Source organism: Eufriesea mexicana, unplaced genomic scaffold (assembly GCF_001483705.2).
Source record: "Eufriesea mexicana isolate 0111107269 unplaced genomic scaffold, ASM148370v2 scaffold474474898, whole genome shotgun sequence".
NCBI classification, from domain to species: domain Eukaryota; kingdom Metazoa; phylum Arthropoda; class Insecta; order Hymenoptera; family Apidae; genus Eufriesea; species Eufriesea mexicana.
This window is the reverse complement of record NW_016907983.1, coordinates 1-17772: the sequence shown is the minus strand read 5'-3', so window position 1 is coordinate 17772 and position 17772 is coordinate 1. Positions and strand designations below refer to the sequence as shown.

At 24.3% G+C, this 17772-nt stretch overlaps 5 protein-coding genes across 5 annotated transcripts; 2 read left to right on the top strand and 3 right to left on the bottom strand.

Annotated features, from left to right (window-relative positions):
* The first annotated feature begins 631 nt into the window (after positions 1 to 631).
* Positions 632 to 5460, top strand: Hyccin (PI4KA lipid kinase complex subunit hyccin). The gene is made up of 9 exons (XM_017905707.1): positions 632 to 684; positions 1079 to 1245; positions 1471 to 1605; positions 2001 to 2126; positions 2206 to 2423; positions 2495 to 2641; positions 2790 to 2920; positions 2995 to 3111; positions 4897 to 5460. The coding sequence occupies exons 2-9, from the start codon at positions 1096 to 1098 to the stop codon at positions 5421 to 5423; spliced, it is 1551 nt and encodes a 516-aa protein (XP_017761196.1). The 5' UTR covers positions 632 to 684; positions 1079 to 1095; the 3' UTR covers positions 5424 to 5460.
* A 3800-nt stretch (positions 5461 to 9260) lies between these two features.
* LOC108551657 (filamin A-interacting protein 1-like) lies at positions 9261 to 11178 on the bottom strand. The gene is made up of 8 exons (XM_017905896.1): positions 11023 to 11178; positions 10793 to 10934; positions 10511 to 10719; positions 10293 to 10439; positions 9903 to 10138; positions 9648 to 9833; positions 9405 to 9567; positions 9261 to 9296 (listed from the first exon to the last, which is right to left on the bottom strand). Exons 1-8 carry the CDS (start codon positions 11176 to 11178, stop codon positions 9261 to 9263), a joined length of 1275 nt encoding a protein of 424 aa, XP_017761385.1.
* Positions 11179 to 11815: 637 nt separating this feature from the next.
* Positions 11816 to 13989, top strand: Grasp65 (Golgi reassembly-stacking protein 2). The gene is given in 9 exon segments (XM_017905760.1): positions 11816 to 11841; positions 11930 to 12024; positions 12286 to 12366; positions 12466 to 12669; positions 12750 to 12769; positions 12771 to 12947; positions 13037 to 13121; positions 13198 to 13495; positions 13560 to 13989. Coding segments are annotated over 8 exon segments (1278 nt in total). The 5' UTR covers positions 11816 to 11841; positions 11930 to 11961; the 3' UTR covers positions 13910 to 13989.
* Positions 13990 to 14635: 646 nt separating this feature from the next.
* Positions 14636 to 15291, bottom strand: NP15.6 (NADH dehydrogenase [ubiquinone] 1 beta subcomplex subunit NP15.6). The gene is made up of 2 exons (XM_017905883.1): positions 15214 to 15291; positions 14636 to 15077 (listed from the first exon to the last, which is right to left on the bottom strand). Exon 2 carries the CDS (start codon positions 15071 to 15073, stop codon positions 14636 to 14638), a length of 438 nt encoding a protein of 145 aa, XP_017761372.1. The 5' UTR covers positions 15074 to 15077; positions 15214 to 15291.
* Positions 15292 to 16101: 810 nt separating this feature from the next.
* On the bottom strand, positions 16102 to 17004 carry LOC108551696 (uncharacterized). The gene is made up of 5 exons (XM_017905947.1): positions 16878 to 17004; positions 16693 to 16814; positions 16479 to 16600; positions 16326 to 16402; positions 16102 to 16256 (listed from the first exon to the last, which is right to left on the bottom strand). Exons 1-5 carry the CDS (start codon positions 17002 to 17004, stop codon positions 16102 to 16104), a joined length of 603 nt encoding a protein of 200 aa, XP_017761436.1.
* Positions 17005 to 17772: the final 768 nt, after the last annotated feature.

Sequence of the window (17772 nt, the reverse complement as noted above, 5' to 3'; positions counted from 1 at the left end):
TATGAAAGATTAGTTGATTAGAATTTTATTATATAATAATAAAAACTCATTATTAGTGATGTTTTTAGATTATAAAATTTTATAAATGTATGTTACATACCATAATCAACAATAAACACGTGCGTACGAACTTGCATTTATATATGTATTTTTTAGAAATTATATAATAAAATAATTACATTATAAAATTCTCCCTTTGCAAATCCTTCATAAATTTTTACTAATTTTTAAACTGATTTATATCACTGATTTTATTTTTAACTTTCAAAGTTCATCCCGGACCTTATAAATCCAAGATGATCTAAACGTACAGCAAAAGAATATTAAGTTGGAATTTTTATGAGAGAAGTTTTTCTTCTAACTTTGGGTAAATTTTCATGTGTGTAATGTGGTAGTTCAGATTTTCGAAAATATATTTTCTATAACTGTAGAACTATTATTAAAAAATCCAAAATATAAATAAACGTACAAATTATGATCGTATATTTATTTTAAATTTACATTTCAATTTCATTAATTTTGCTTGATTTTAACTAATAAGGAAATAACTAGATTTTGTTGTACATTTATGGAATAGTATATTCATATGTACGTATCTATCTAGTTATTACCAATCCAATCTCAGTAGTTACAAGTGTCAGTATTGTAAGTGAGAATTGTGTGCATTTCGGAGAAGACATGGAGGTAATTGAAAAATGTTCTAACGGGATTTCGGCAGAATTATAGTTTTTTGTAACTGTTGTTAATCGATATAATAACCGTTACGGAAATCGAAAAATTTAAGATTAAGACAGTGAAATTATGCATGACAACGGCTTCAAGCAATGTTACTGACATTTTACACTATCGCAGTTGTCGATCGTAAATGTTTAATATTCCATTTTATAGAAATTTGTCATAAACTTACTGTAAATTAACTGATTACATATAATAATACATGCTCGATGCATGATTTTTAAAAATTCTTTAAGAATAGTTAAACCATTTTCAAAATTGGTGTAATGATTGTCAAAGTATTAGATAGTTTATCTTGTATACCAAAATTTCTCATCAACAAGATCCTGATTTATTGACACAGGCGAAAGGAAAATAAAGATGACGGAAAGTTTAATAAATGAATGGCTAGCAGACTGTGCAGATGTCTCATCTTCAGAACTCCATACTTTTGCCACTACTTTATCACAAGACAATGAAATAGTTAGAGCACTTTATGTACTCTTAGAAGAACGTAGTAAATACAGTCAGGTAATATGCTCCTGGCAAAATTTATTATATCTTAACAAAATGTAATTAATTTTTTTAATAGATATGTCAACTTATATGTAATTTATATAAATTTTATTAATTTACTTCTTAACATAAAAATGAAATACAAGCCAAATTAATTTTCTTTTCAATCTTGTCTTTTATTTTAAAATATATTAGATTTTATTTAATTTATTTATATCAGTAATTTTTCATTCATTATAGTTGGTGGATACAGTATGTGATCAATTATATAATTTTTATCGCTCTCGAGAAACAGAATTGCAAAGGTTTACCTTGCAATTTTTGCCAACATTGGTGTACATTTATTTGAATTCTGCAGCACATGGTGATATTAAGGTAAGATTGTGTAATGAAAAATGAACATAGATAAATATAAATCTCATTGAATATAATTATAAATATAAGTCATAAATATAAAGTCATTGAATATAATTGATATGAATATCAATGTTACATAACAGAGCAATTATAATTTAAGTAAAAATTATATGGTAAAACAATGATATCATTTACTTGATTATAAAACAACAATATTAAAATAATTAATTAAATTATGTAATCTTAATGTTTAATTAATTTTCATTAATAGTTTTGTATTTTAAGTATTTTGTAATGATAATCTTAAGAAATTTGTGGAAGAATTATAATTGCTATTTCTTAATACAAGAAATAAATTATGCGCATACATTGCTTCAAACCTTTAACTTGGCTACCTACCTTTTTCTTTACAGAATTGCAGGTCTGTAGAAACATTATTGATTGGCCTATATAATTTAGAAATAGTGGATAAATCTGGACAACAGAAAGCTATTTCTTTTAGACTACCTTCACTTGCTATGCTTTCTATATTTCATGAGGTATGTGTATTTTATTGAAAATAAATATATTTAAATTACATAAATAAGTAATACTAGTGTAATTACTTTCTTTTTCTAGCCTGCAAGTTTAGCACCTGCTTCTTTAACTGAGAGTGCAGTACGCAGATTCGAAGAATGTAATACAAAACTTGTTAGTTGGGGCCCATTGCAACAAGTTGAAACACTAAATGCTCAGAACAGACTAAAAGTTATGACTGCTCTTCTTTTTATCTACAATCAACAACTTGGTTATATAAGTAAATTTGCTTTGGAACAATTATGCAAAGTTGCTACTAAGTAAGATGAAATTAATTGTTTTTCATATATTTGATAAATGCATAATATTTATTCCAATAATTTATTGTCAGACTTGTTACTCAAGGATTCATGAAACCAGGACATCATCAACGATCTTCTTATGGAAGTGAGTCTAGTTTTGTTCCTAGGCTCTTACCACGCATACCTGTATCCAGTCAGTTTCTTCTTGAATTTTTGCATGCTGTTTACTTTGCTATGTGAGTAATATATTATTCTTTAAATAATAATTTGTTAATAAAATAATATTGAAAAGTAGTAAAATAAATTTTATTAAATTGATTAATAATGAAATATAAATTTGAATAATAATGATATATTAATAATAATAATAATATATATTTGTAGGTATAATGACTGTTGGTATTTAGGAACACAAGCAGTGGAAGATATTCATAATCGAGCATGTTATGAAACATATCCAGATGTTATGTTAGTTACAAATGCTATACGTAATTCTGCTACTACTGGACCATCAGGTATATCAATACAATCTAATGAATAAAAAGTACTATGTATTATACATATATTTAACAATAATCAGTCATTTCAGGTCAACCTAGTGATGGACCGATTGGCATTAGTGTTGCATTATCACCAGCAACTGCAACTGCAACAGTGTCTAAATCAATGATCACAAATGCCTCGTTCCGAACCAAAAAGTTACCAGGTATATTTTCATTTTAATATTTATTCTGTAATTATTATTATTAAATTTTATATTTCGACAAATTAATGTGCTCATAATTTAGTTTCTTTTTTTTTTAGTTTTTATATTTTATGCACATACAAAAACTATTTTCTTTTACATTAATTATAAATATCCAGCATGCTATCAGGTGTTGTATAGCAATTACTAATTAGAATGCACTAAAATATCATATGAATAACATTAAATATCAAAAAATTTTCTAAAGTAAAATTTAGAAATTAAAAATAAATATATAATATTATATGCAGTATTATATATAAAATGTACATGAATAAATATGATGAACATAACGAACATAATGCATATAGTAATGTAGAGATATGAATCTTATTATAGAAAAATGACATTTGATAGTAATTGTAATTGTCTTTATAAATATATGTTATATTTTTAAATTAGAATAAGTCAAAAGTAGTTTAAATTAGGATAGATTAAAATTTGCAATTAGTAATATGAATGAGATTTCTAAAATTTATATACATAAAAATTTATTTGCTTGTAACAAATTCATTTTGCATGAAGTATATTTTAAACACACGGAACACATATTTAAACATTTGAACAATAATAAATTCGTTTCATAAATGACTGAACTAAGCAAATGTGCATTGCTTGCAAACATATGTCGTTAGACGATCTGGATGAGAAGTTATTTGTGGATGAAGTAAACGCTACCCAACTTGAAAAGCAACAACCGACAATATCTAATACTACGAAGCGGGTTCCTTGGCATTGGAAGCACTCATTTTCGATTTCAAACGAAGAAGATACCAAAATAAAAAAAGCCAGTTTTTCCGCAATGGAAATATTTAGGCGAGGAAGTGCGAGTAGCAATCTAAATTCTCCTATTAAATCCTCTCCTAAACGAAATAGAGAACATTTAAAGAAATCAGAGAGAAGTGAAGATTACAATTTAAAAGTAAATCTTAAAGTGAAAAAGGAATACAAAGAAAATGCTGATTTAACTCATGGTGAAAACAAAAATGGATCGGGTTCCCATTTGTATAATGTATTGGAGGAACAGTTTCTAGGAGAAATAATTCATGAATCAATGGAAAATTTATATTTGGAAGAAAATAAATCAATTGGTTTTCATACAACTGCTGCACTGTCAACAAATACATGGTACTAGTGATTCAGTTTCAGCACTTTAGGATCACTAAATATTGAAATTTCTCCAGCAAAACACGCGGCAAATTAGCTGTTACACTATGTAACATTAACTATTTTAATTAGTAGCAATTTATGCATTCATCAATGAATTCATTTCAGAGGAACCACCATTTTTACAAGAAAAAAAACCCATGCATAAAATATTCTGTATATTCAAATGCACATAATGGAAAAGCTGCATGCAGTTTCGGCACGTTTATTTTCACTGAAGATAGCTCGTTTATTATAACCCAGGTTTATCCTACACCCTTTACATTCCCATTTTATTATTCCTAACTATTGATTTTTGTATATTGCATTACAATATTTCTATTAAAAATTGTAAATTGTTTGGTTACTATTTTTAATTTACGACGTGCGTAAAATGTTTTATTCATGTTGTGAACATGTATATTTTTCGGATAATTGTATAAATATAAAGCTTAATATTATTATTTTTGCTTTACACAAAGTGCTTAATTTCTTGGAGTTTATTCTCACAGTATTTTAATATATTTTTGAAATATATTAATATGTTATATTTATTAATACATTAATAACATATTTTTATTTATTTTCGTTTTTGTTTAGATGACATACCAATTCAAGAAACGAAGAAAGATTCTGGAGGAGAAGGTAAGAGTAATCTTGTATCAATCACAGAAGAAGAATTAATAGAACCAAATAGAGTTGGTTCAATAAGACAATCGAAGGATCAAAAGACTGCGTCTAAAATCACGAATTTTCCGGTACTTGGAAAAAAGCCACGAGAAAAGGAAGGTAAAGTAACTAAAAATGCTCACGTTAGCGCACTTGAAAAGGAAAAGAAACTTGGGTCTCAAGCAACTTCAAAGGAAAGTATTAAAGGTAGTTCCTCAATGTCAAATAATGAGTCAACAGAAATTGATAACAATGTTAATGGATGTTCAATCAAGAAAAAGAATAATAGTGTAGAAAATAATTCAGTTACAGTAGACACTAACGTTTCTTTGATTGATGGTGAACGGCTTGCGTTGGGTGTAGATATAGATAACACTAATATCGAAACTCCTATTACATTAAGGACGCATAATGAAACTGAATCATTAACTTCATCTATTCAAGTCAGCTCTGTTTAAGTTATAACAGGTAAATTTTTAAAACAGAAACAACAAAAGTGATGGACTACATTGAACAACTGAAACAATTATCTTTTTAATTGTATTTAATTGTACATATATATATTTCTTTCCTTATTTTTAAGAATTTATATAAGGTATTTTGTGAATAATTTCATTAATTATATATTTGTATTGGGAGTAAATATAATTTGGGGAAGGAGTTGTGTATATAGTTGATTTAAAAGTGGTCCATTACTATAATAATCTCCATACTTTATTTTAAAATGGTAATAGAAAAGTAATGGGGAAGGGAACAATAAGCTAACACTACATATTTTCCTTTAATGAAAGTACAGATTTGTATATTAAAGGATTCTGTTAATTATTTATAACGTACCTTTTAAAGCATTCAATAGATTTATATCGATTTCAAATGTTTTAATTTGTGATTGTTTGAAGATTTTAAATGTTAAAGATCTAGTAGACCTATAAGAAAGTTAATGACTGATTCAATATTTTAATTAATTGAAAATATAGATCAAAGTGAAGAAATTTATATGTATTCTGTTTTGAAATTATATTTATCAAACTAAACAATGTTATTATTTAATATTTGTAGTATTTAATTCTATACATTGGTATAAATTTCTGTGGTAATAATTTTATTCTGTTTCTTATGGTAAAAAGGTTGGAAGTATTTCATAATTTTATAAAAAAGCATATGGTTTCTAGTTTTAAATATTGAATTTTGTAAAAAAAAAAATGCAATATGACTGACTTGTTCTTTGAACTAGTAAAAATTAAATGTAGAAAAATTTAAATTAAATTAGGAGACATTCTGAAAATTTTTCTAATAATTATATTTTTCATAATATCTTTATATTTGTCTATATAGAGTTCTCTGTAAATTGTGTTTAGATGAAAATGTATTTTTTTTTTTATAAATTATAAAAAAGAAAATGTTTCTAATTTACATTATTATGATTTCAAAATGATTTATATCAATGTTTTTCCGTAATTCTAATATTAACAGTAATATTAATTTACAGTTACAAATATCCAGAGAGAAATATTTAAAAATAAACCTTTGCGATTTTGCAGTATTTATGTTTATATATGTACATTGTGGTAGGAAATATTTAAAAAATAGCTTTTTTCAAAATTATTTATTGATTATCGATTGTTTTAACCAAAATTAAAAAATACTTTTTAACTGTATAATTACTGAAACATCTAAGAGTTGTAAAAAAATTCATAAATTCAAGTAAAATATATTTAAAAGATTAAAACTTGGAATTGGTATTTACTTGGAAAAGACTGTATAATGCATCACATTATTACTTAGTCTAACAAAAAATATACAACTATTATTTGTTAACCAATCAGAGTGTTCAATGCGGTATTGTGTATTAATATTAAATAAAAAAGAAAGGAATTATTAAATTTAATTCCAATTATTTCAAATAACTATAAATTCAGTCTGTCAAATAATAAAAGAAGGCTGATTTATATTCTACTTGTAAAGAATTTATTTTCATGGAAATAAAAAACTAGCTCTCTAGAATTCCATAAATTATACAAATAGTAAAAAAATGAATGAATTAGGTTTTTTTAAGTACTGGGACATATATTTATTATTTTATTATAATATCTTAAATTGTTCCCTATTCCTATATGTTATTATATAATTACAGATGGTACTATACTTTCTTCAATAAAAAATGTATTATTTTTGTACTTTTTGTATTATTAAAAATATTATATAAAATGCATGTTTGCATTTTTTCGACATTGAAAATAGTCACATGAGAAATTTTTTATAAGTAATGAGACTTTAAATAGAAAATAAATAGACACTTACTAATAATTATACATACAATATTATATGAAACAAAAACAAATTTAGAAACAATAAGTTTCTGAAGTATTTAAATAAAGTTAATAAAATTTAAATTTTTAGTTAATGACCATCAGAAATATAAAAACAAAAACCAAAATTATAAATTAATTTATTCAGAAAAAGCCTGAATTTAGTTTTCTGTATCACTGCCATTTAGAGTAATTTAATCAATTAAATGGTATTAATGACTTAAGTTTATAAGTTTGATTAATTATATATTATTATACCTAAAATTACACGTTTCTCTGTATGCACGTGTGAAATATAAGTGTTAAACAAATAAAAGATAATATGAACTGTAAGTATTATCAAATCACATAAGGAAAATAGAATTATCTATATAAAAGATAATAAGTTAAATGTTTGTTAAATTCATTAAAATACTTGTACAAAAGATAAGAAGAAAGGGGAATTGGTAAATATATAAGAATTGTAAGATTTAATGTAAATTTTGGAGCTATTCATTATTTATCAAAGAATTGCTCTTTTCTGTATATTTGACAAATTCTCTTGTGCACTTAGCTCTGTCATATATATAGAGCAACTTCTTGCATACAAAAAGAATAACATGTACATAATGTTTCATGAAAACTATCAATGTACTCATAGAGTGTGAAACAATAACCACAATAACTTGTATGTTTATGCAAATTATATAAAGTTATGATAATTCATGTATATGCTGGTATAAATATTGTACATTATTTTGATTTATAATCATAATGTTAGAGCTCGTTATATTGTTAAAGTTGTTAATATGTAAATAATATATAAATCTATTACACAAGAGTCCTGATTAAATTTATTGATAAGACATTTGATTTTTATTGCATGTTTGTGATAAAATCAACATTAATATTTGCATATTTTGTAGACACAAAGAAAAATTAAAATGAAATGCACAAAGTATATATTATTTCCTCATAATGACATATTCTCATCAAGAAATGAAACTATAAATTTTTTCCTCATTAAGTGAAGTCACTGTCACTTTATTTTTTAAATTTGTTGCTGTGCATTCTAAGTAAAGTTACATACATTCCAAACAAATATATCAATTTAAAATTCTTATAAAGTTTATAACTTTTTAATGTACTATAACTGTATATATTATAATTATTTTATTAAAATATTTATATTTAAACAGGAATTTTAGTACAAGGCCTTGAGAATTGCAATTTTTTGTAAGTTATGAATTTTTTAAATTTAATAATGAGTTTAATATGTTGAATTTAAAATGACGTATATAACAAACATGTTCTAATTCAATTTTATTAATGATGTAAATCAAATAAAAACTTATTCTTGTTAAAAGAATACAAATCTTTAAAAATATATTTGTCTTTTTTGCATATAGTATACTTTGTAGAAAATCTATTTTCAGTTATTAAAGTTACCACCAAAAGTCATATATATATTGAGATTACTTGGCAATATATGCAATAAAACTATTAAAATAAGTTTATGGAATAATTTGCGATATTTGTATTAGTTCTTATATTAAAACTTTGATGTATTTTATGTATTTATTCAGATTAATTATAATTTTGCACCTATTAAATGATGCAATAAAAATAATATTTAGATAAATCAATCACAATAAATTATGCAAAAATATTGTTGATATATGTAATTAAATGAAATAAGATATATTGTCTTTTTAAATATTTATTTCCCATATATTTACATAATACTACATTATTTATTATATTTTATATACTATTTATATATATTCCTTTGTATATCTCAATATTTACAAAAAACGAATTAACATAATAAATAGTTTAAATTTGTCAATAATGCTTACTTTATTAGTACTTCATTCTTACTTTGTGTAGCTAAAAACTAGTATTGGACAATATTAGAATTACTGATGAAACATTATTTGTAATGATAAAATAAAATACGTATAAAAGTAAAAAGATGTTATCATACATGTATGTTATACACAGCTTCTATTCAATTACCCAGGGTTTCCATAAAGTTTCTTCCTATTAAAAAAAAAAATTGAAATATTTTATTTTAAATCATTTTTTCTCTTTTCAGAAAGAAAACAGTTTTAATTTATAGTATATTTATATAATATACATGGAACTTACAGATGAAATTTCATTGTTATACAAATCTTGGTAAGTTCTAAGAAGTCCTATAATTTCTTCTTCCAATTTCTTTGTCATGCTTTGCATTTTGTTTAGTTTTAAACAATCTTCATTGTATTGAATTTGCATTTCTTCCAACTTTTCTTTGCATGATTTTTTATTACTATAATTAAAAATTTTGTTCAAGCGAAAATACTAACCATTTATTTGAAATATCTTCAAGATATTTTAGTTTTGAAGTACCTTAATAGTTTGGCACTTAAATTACGTAAAGAAGAAAGACGTTCTTCACATTGTGCATGAACTTCATTTATTTCATCTTCTTTATGCCGATTTTTTTGAATTTCTAATTTTTTTTCAAGTTCTACAATATCTGCTTTAAGAGTATCAACTTGCTTCCTTAGGTTATCCTCTTGTACTTTTATTTTTCTAAGAAGAGCAAACAATATAATAAATACTTAAAACTTTAATGAAAGTAAAACAAAATTATATAAGTACTTCAACTGATCATGTATATCTCGAATTTCGGTAAATTTCACCAGCTGTTCTTGAATAAAAGTCAATATATTTTTTTGCTGTTCAATTAAATACTTCTTATCCTGAAAAGCTTCTTGCATTGTCTCTCGTTCCTTAACTTTAGCACTTTGTTGTTGCTCTAATTCACTTAAACGCATTTGATATTCTTCAGGAGTTTTTACAATTTCTAACTGTAATTCTCCTATCGTTTTACTTAACTAGAATTATATACTATTTAATTTAATATATTGTGATTATATGATATTATTATTTTATATATATATGAATAATCTTATGAATATGAATAAAAATAATCATATGAATATATATTCATTTCAATTTGATTTCAATTGTTTTTAAACGTTCATTTACCTTTAATGCTTGTGTTTTATAAGTTCCATAAAGTTCCACAGCTTGTTGTTTCTTTTCTTCTGCTGCTGTCATTCTGGACATTATGTCAACATACTTTTTATTATTTTTTTCAATTCTGGTTTGCAATATTTGGATTTCAGCAATATACTAAAAGGTTAGAATGAAAATACTATGCATAATTTAGAATATAAATATAAATTATATTTGTCAAATAAAACCTTTTCTTTTGATGATAACTGTTTTGCTACATGCAATGCCTTATCATTTCTAGCTTTTAAAGTTTCATTTTTCTTTTCCAAAATATCATTTAAGATTTTTGCTCGGTTTTGAATTTCACTAATCTTATCTTCTATATCTGATTCTTTGTTAGTTGCATATAAAATAAAATTAGCAAGGAACTTTGCTTGTTTACGTACTTTCTTTGATCCTGAGTAATAAAATTATTTTTATCTAATTGATACATTGTTTATCAAATTTTTAAATATATTATCAAAAACTACCTGGACTAGTGATATCTGTAATACATAGATCTTTTAAATATATTCGGTCGCATATTTGAACCATAGCAACATGTAAATTTATAAGTCCAATTATAGTAGAATCTTCACTGTATGACATTATATCTTGTTGTTCCATTGTTGGCTATAACAAAGTAAAATTTTTAATATATTATTTAAATAACATGAAATGATTAAAATATTATTATCATGGAACATTTTATAATTCTTACTTTATCAATAGCATTAACATCTATATGAAATCTTTTTAGAAATGTGTTAATTAAATTGACAATAAATTCTTCCGTTGGATTTTTTAGTTCGTTTATGCTTGATGGAAGATTAGCTTCAATTAAAATGTTATGAATTTTTTCTATATCCAAATCCATGTTTTGTTTCCTAGGAATTTTCCTATTTTTAATATAAATTATTTTTGCGTATACAAGTTTTGTTTCTGACAGTTTAGATTGAAACGGATTAAAATTTATACACATGCGCAAATAGTATAGAGTAGTTTCTTATGATGAATTTTCAGTAAAAATTTCGAATAACAATAATCTTTAAACATATATCTGATATTTACACATAAGAATTAAAATATAATAAACAAAATCAAATAAAGTAAAAATCTACGAATTTAAATTTTTATAAAATTTAATATTATATAATTTTTATATTATATTATTTACATTTAAAATATGCGTACTGGTATATAATGACTTTGCTTCGTAAATAAAGTAATTCATTAATATTTCTAAAATATTCTTTATTAATCATTTATAAAAGAAAGTGAAGAAAAAGATTTTAATTCTTTTAGTAATTTTTATGTCAATATATAACTTTTAATATATCATATCTGCAAATTAATAATAATAATGTTATACAATATAACTTTACAGATTTATCCAAATATAATTAACTGAAATTTCAAATCAATTATAAACAATAGACACCATCTTGTATAAAAAAAAAGTTATACGCATTGGTAACACTGAATGAATCGTAAGCATATCAAACCTTCACATATGATAGGCTACGTCACCAACGAATTTGTACAAAGCTTTTACGTTACATATTTTTCTTTTTCAATTACCTACTAATAACAAATAACAATCTTTTTGATGTTTTATATTCTTTTAGACCAAGTGACATAAGAAGTTTTCTCATCAAAAATGGGATCTTCTCACAGTATCGAAATACCAGGAGGTGGCACAGAAGGTTACCATGTATTGAGGGTAAGAAAATGTGTCAGAATGTTGTAATTTACATTCTGAATTTTTACTTTTTTATTTAATAAGATAGAATCGATTTTGATCATTAATATTTTAACATATTATAAAATAATTATACTTTAATAAGAATTTTGTCAAGTAATTTTATTGTATATTAGATTATAGTTTAAGATTTAAATATGAAGTTTAAAGTTATTAATTAAATTTAGCTATCATTTTATTAAATATTTTGTAAATTTAATTTCTATTTCATGATTAAAATAGGTACAAGAAGGTTCTCCTGGTCAAAAAGCTGGTCTAGAAGCATTTTTTGATTTTATCGTAGCAATTGGAAATACTCGCTTGGTATGTTTCATCTTAATTTCTATTTTTAATCAATATTTCATGTTGTTAAGTTATTAAATTTATATATAGTCTAAGTTAAAATAATGAATGTTTTATCAGGATCAAGATAATGATACATTAAAGGAACTTCTTAAAAATGGTGTAGATAAAAAATTAACAATTACAATATATAGCAGTAAAACACAATCTGTAAGGCAAACTGTTGTAGTACCCAGTCTTACGTGGGGTGGACAGGGTCTTCTTGGAGTGAGTGTAAGATTTTGTTCTTTTGAGGGTTCTAATGAAAATGTTTGGCATGTTCTTGTAAGTATAAACATAATAAAAATACAAGAGGTTAAAAAACCTATAAAGTACAATAGAGTTTCTTAAATTGTCCATTTTAGGAAGTGCATCCATCCTCTCCTTTCATTCACAGATTATATTATTGGTGCTGATTCAGTTTTACATGAATCTGAAGATTTATTTACTTTGATAGAAACACATGAATATCGATCTTTAAAGTTGTATGTATATAATACAGAAGATGATTCTTGTAGAGAAGTTACAATTATACCCAACCATACTTGGGGTGGAGAAGGAAGGTAATATTGAAAAGTTTGTTAATCTAGTATTAATATCATGACTTAATATTATTATTGTAATTCACATCTCATATTTTATGCCTTTGTAGTTTAGGTTGTGGAATTGGATATGGATATTTGCATAGAATACCCATTAGAAATATTCAAGAGCATAAATCGAATAATTTGTACAAGGTATATACTCTCTTGATATTTTATGTGATATTTAGCAAAGTATTTTACATAGTAAATCCAGTTTCTTCTTTTTTAGAGTAATGTTAAATCTACTATTACAAAGCCAATTACATCAAATGCTACTCATACAGAAGGAAGTAATGTTGTTACAAACATACCGCCAGGTTTTTCTATTTCTCCAAATTACATTTCATCGCAGGAAAATATTACAAAATCTGAACTTGAAACTACTACAATGATGCAAAGTATGTATACACCAAGTGTTCAAACATACACTGCATCTCAATTGAATCCGGCTACAATTGGCGGATCTACTACTACTAGTTCTGTATCTCATGTTGCATCTAATCAAAGTGCTATAAGTATGACATATAGTAAGTATTCACAAATAGCCATAATGTTCAAGTAAGTAAATATAAAGACATTATTTGTATTTAGATAATGATCCTGTATCACATCAAAATACAATGCCGAATATACCTGGAATGCCAACTACTTCACCGTTACCAACTTTTACTACTAATACAACGATCTTGAATGAAGCAACTGGTATTGTTGGAATGACAAAAGATTTTACAACTGTACAGAGTGGCATGTCATCACCAATACAATACAATGTGCCTCAATCTCATATAGTAACGACACCTATATCGTTGCCCGGAATGCCACCTATTACTGTTAGTGCAAGTCTACCACAGAATACATCTTTCTGTTCACCTGCTCTTCAACAAAATGAATTAACCGGTGTTAGTACAGATCCTATATCTACAATACCATCAACGCAGTAACGACTATATTATTTCTAATGAAAATATCTGTTTTATAACAAAGTACATATTGAAAAATAAAAGTAAAATAAAGAGCGCAACCTATCTATTATAAATATATTGTACTACTGTACTGTATGCGTTTATACTTTATTACTTATTCAAACGCAATGTATACAAATTTTCAGATATACGAAGATAAATTATGTAATTCTGTACATAGATAAAGATTATTAATTATTTAGACTAAAACCAAACTAAAGCATTTAGAAAAAAGAAAGAAGTATTAAATCTTTAAATATTAACTAATCCGTCTCTGCTTAGTAATTTGTTGTTTATACTTGTAACTATAAATTTATTTTTTCAATCATTATAATTTAAAAAATATATATATAACATTACATATGTAACATTTATGTTATATAATTTACCTTTATTGTATAAAACTACAATTCTAGAATTGTTGTCAAATAAAGGAACAAAATACTTACATATAAATTAAATGGTTAATCTTTAAAATATTTAAATTAATATTATTTAATAATATTAAATAAATAGCATTCAAAATATAAAAAGTATAAACATTCATTTTTAGTGCAAATAATACATTGCTTAATAATTATAAAACATTTTAAATTTAAGAAAGGGACCATATAATACTATAACTTTATATAAGTATTTATAAAATAACATTTTATTTAATAACTACAAGTGTTATTTATAATTAATACAGTGTTTTAACTATATTTAAATAATTATTTCTATACCAGCTAATTCCTCTTCACTCGGAAGAGTAAACTTTGATGGATCTACTATATTTGGATCAATTAATGGCAAACCATGTTCTTCTTTGTAACGAATTTGGAGAAAAGCTTCTCGCTGAGACCAGTCTTTTAGACGTGGATCTGGCATATATCCCAGAACAAATGATCCACATACCAAACAAATAGAGATAGAAACAAATAATGTTAAATGCATGGCTTGACGATCAACTTTCTTATCCTTGTCATCAAATCCAAAACTAACCCATGTACTTTTTACTTCATATGTATCTTCTATGTCAGTTTTTTTTTGTGGTACATTACTGTAAAATGCTTTATTATATATTTTAACTTCTTTTGATGTTAGGAACGTTAATCCTCTTTTAATTCCATGAGAACGTACGAGTCGTAGTAACATTGACATTTTTCTATAATAAATAATTTTATGTTAAAATGTTGTTTCTTATGTATTTCTTAATTTTGTATGAGTTACTAATGTAACGTAACAATCACAGAAGGCAAAATTAGGATAGTATGCATGCATATGTATAAATGACCACCAACCTTACAGGTTAGAAACTTGAAATATAAGGTGTGTTCTAAAAATATAAGTTGACACTTTAAAGATTGTATGATAAGGTGCCTTAACTTAAAATTTTTAAAATTAATTATTAAGTTGAAGTTTGTTATATGTAATATCTGCTATTTCTTTTTGAATTTTGGAAATATACAATATGTAATTTCATGCATATAATATGCAGAATATAACTATGATCTAGAAACTTTGGTTTTTTTAAGTAAATCAAGATAATAATACTATTTAAGAAAAATACAATAAATCATTAAATTGTTTAGAATTATATTTACTATCAAAACCTAAATTTATTTCTATTTGAACTTTAATAATCAAATTTATAAATTATATAGATACTATTCATTTAGAAGTTCTAAATCCTAGTAACTTAACACGTTCGTTTTTTGAAAGCATCATTGTTTTATATAAATGCCAGAGTTAAAACTACTCATTTTTTAGTATAAATTCGATACCACTTTAATATTATAAAATATAGAAATGTATTAAAAATTGAAAATAATGTAATAATGTTTAATTGTATAAATACTTAATAAATATCTATAACAATTTGTGTATGTATAATTCATTTTAATTGTAGAAGACATTTGTAATATTTCTATTTTTAACGTAACACTCGAGTTGAGTTCAGTTTTAAGGATATAAAGTAAAATTTTTCAATTACGAATCGGTTTAGCAATAGTATGAACAAAAATGATTTTGATTCAATTTGTTTTGTTTAATATAGTAAATTTTAAATATATATTGGAATTTATCTTTTGTATTTTCGCTTATGCATATTATATTATAATTTTATGAACTAACACACAATTCAAATTAAATATAACTTTATTTTAATGTATTATGATGTTATAATTCATTTATTTATTTAATACAATATTTTCCTTGTTACATATGTCTTCATCCGCATCAATTGTAGACTGAAATATCTCTTGCCATAAAAGATTACTTAAATCTTTTGTATTTTCATTTGTATAAGAAAAGTAATGAATATATTTTCTTCTATATGACACATCTATTATTACTATTAAGGTTATATATATTACTTATTAAATGATAAATATCATATAGATTAAAAGGATACATCCTGCTACATTTTCTTTAAGTTTTTCATAATCCCATCGTATTCCAGTTAATTCTTTATACAATGAAACTTTCCTTCTATAATTACAAAAAGTTATAAAATTTTTAGAGCATACAAGTACAATAAAAAGATAAATTACAACAAGTTACAAACCTTCCTTGATTCAATAATTTTTGATCTTGTAAGTTTCTCTTACATATTTTAAGTTTATTTCTCTGCAATTCTAATGACAGACTTTCTTCCAAAAATTTATTTTTTTCTGCTTCTAACTCTATCTACAAAAATATTAGATTTTAATTCCTACATTTTGTAATGAAGAAATATTTACATTAAATACATAAAAGCACAAATATATATAAGTAATTACTGAGTAATCCAAGTGTTTAGATAAAACATGATTCTTATATTTCAATGTTTGTTCTTCAGAATGGAGACTTTCCCTCATACAGGTTATTTTTGATGTCAAATCTTTGATTTTTATTTCATCCTCTAAAAACAAAATATCTTTATTTGTATACAAAAGATAAAACAAATAATAAAGTAATGAAATACCAGTCAAATGTTGATTCTGTTTATTTTTAACATGATTGATTAATTTAACTTGATTTTGCAATAAATCTTTAACTTGTAAATCTGTTATTTTTATATATTTTTCTTTAAGCATTATTATTTCATCCATTATTAAGCTTGCATTAACATTATTTTTAAAACATTCGGTAAAAAAAACATAACTGTAAACACAAAACTCCCATATCAATTACTTTTATTTGTAAAATTTAAAGTGTTCTATGCATTGCTGCCAACAATATTATCTAAATATACTAGGAAAATAATCGTAAGACGGACTTACAAGTAGAGTGCAAGTCCTTCGGGTCATCGATTTAGTTAAAGACTTTGCAGGCTTGAAGATATCGTTATACAGTTTAAGAAAATATATCATTATAATCGCAACTACTCAATAATTTTTGAGATATTTACAAATAAAGTTTTATTACTTCAGTATTATATATTTATTCCCAAAAATTTTCAAATGAAATAGTAACGTAATGGTGACAACCGAGAATTATTATACTGGAGGACGGGGGTTCGATTCCCGTCCATAGTTTTTTCAATTTATTTGTATTTATTTTTCGCGTATGAAAATATTGTAAATAAAATTTCTTAATAAAAAATTCTATTTTTTACGTTTTCTTATGCTAGTACATATTTATTACAAAATAATAATAATATTATGAAAGAAAAATACTTTTCTATAGCAATCTTGTTTACTACAGGAAATACAAAACCTATCGCTCATGTAAGTATTAATTATTAAATTAAACATCCTATAAGAATGTTGCCTATAATTCCAACTTTGCCGTGCAGCTATAAATTTTCCTGAATTAATTACAAAAACTTGGCAATTTATTAATTTTCTACTGTCGAATTGATTTCTAGTATCCAGTTC

Bases quoted from the DNA above. Each gene is read 5' to 3' on its own strand.
- Hyccin (XM_017905707.1), top strand. From the start codon at position 1,096: ATGACGGAAAGTTTAATAAATGAATGGCTAGCAGACTGTGCAGATGTC. The intron at 2,642-2,789 runs GTGAGTAATATA...ATATATTTGTAG, and splicing joins CATGCTGTTTACTTTGCTAT to GTATAATGACTGTTGGTATT. The intron at 2,921-2,994 runs GTATATCAATAC...CAGTCATTTCAG, and splicing joins TGCTACTACTGGACCATCAG to GTCAACCTAGTGATGGACCG.
- LOC108551657 (XM_017905896.1), bottom strand. From the start codon at position 11,178: ATGGATTTGGATATAGAAAAAATTCATAACATTTTAATTGAAGCTAAT. The intron at 10,139-10,292 runs GTAAATGAACGT...ATATAATTCTAG, and splicing joins ATAAAACACAAGCATTAAAG to TTAAGTAAAACGATAGGAGA. The intron at 9,297-9,404 runs GTAAGTTCCATG...TTTTTTTAATAG, and splicing joins ATAACAATGAAATTTCATCT to GAAGAAACTTTATGGAAACC.
- NP15.6 (XM_017905883.1), bottom strand. From the start codon at position 15,073: ATGTCAATGTTACTACGACTCGTACGTTCTCATGGAATTAAAAGAGGA.
- LOC108551696 (XM_017905947.1), bottom strand. From the start codon at position 17,004: ATGGATGAAATAATAATGCTTAAAGAAAAATATATAAAAATAACAGAT. The intron at 16,815-16,877 runs GTATTTCATTAC...TTTTGTTTTTAG, and splicing joins ACAGAATCAACATTTGACTG to AGGATGAAATAAAAATCAAA. The intron at 16,257-16,325 runs GTATCCTTTTAA...TAGTAATAATAG, and splicing joins TAAAGAAAATGTAGCAGGAT to ATGTGTCATATAGAAGAAAA.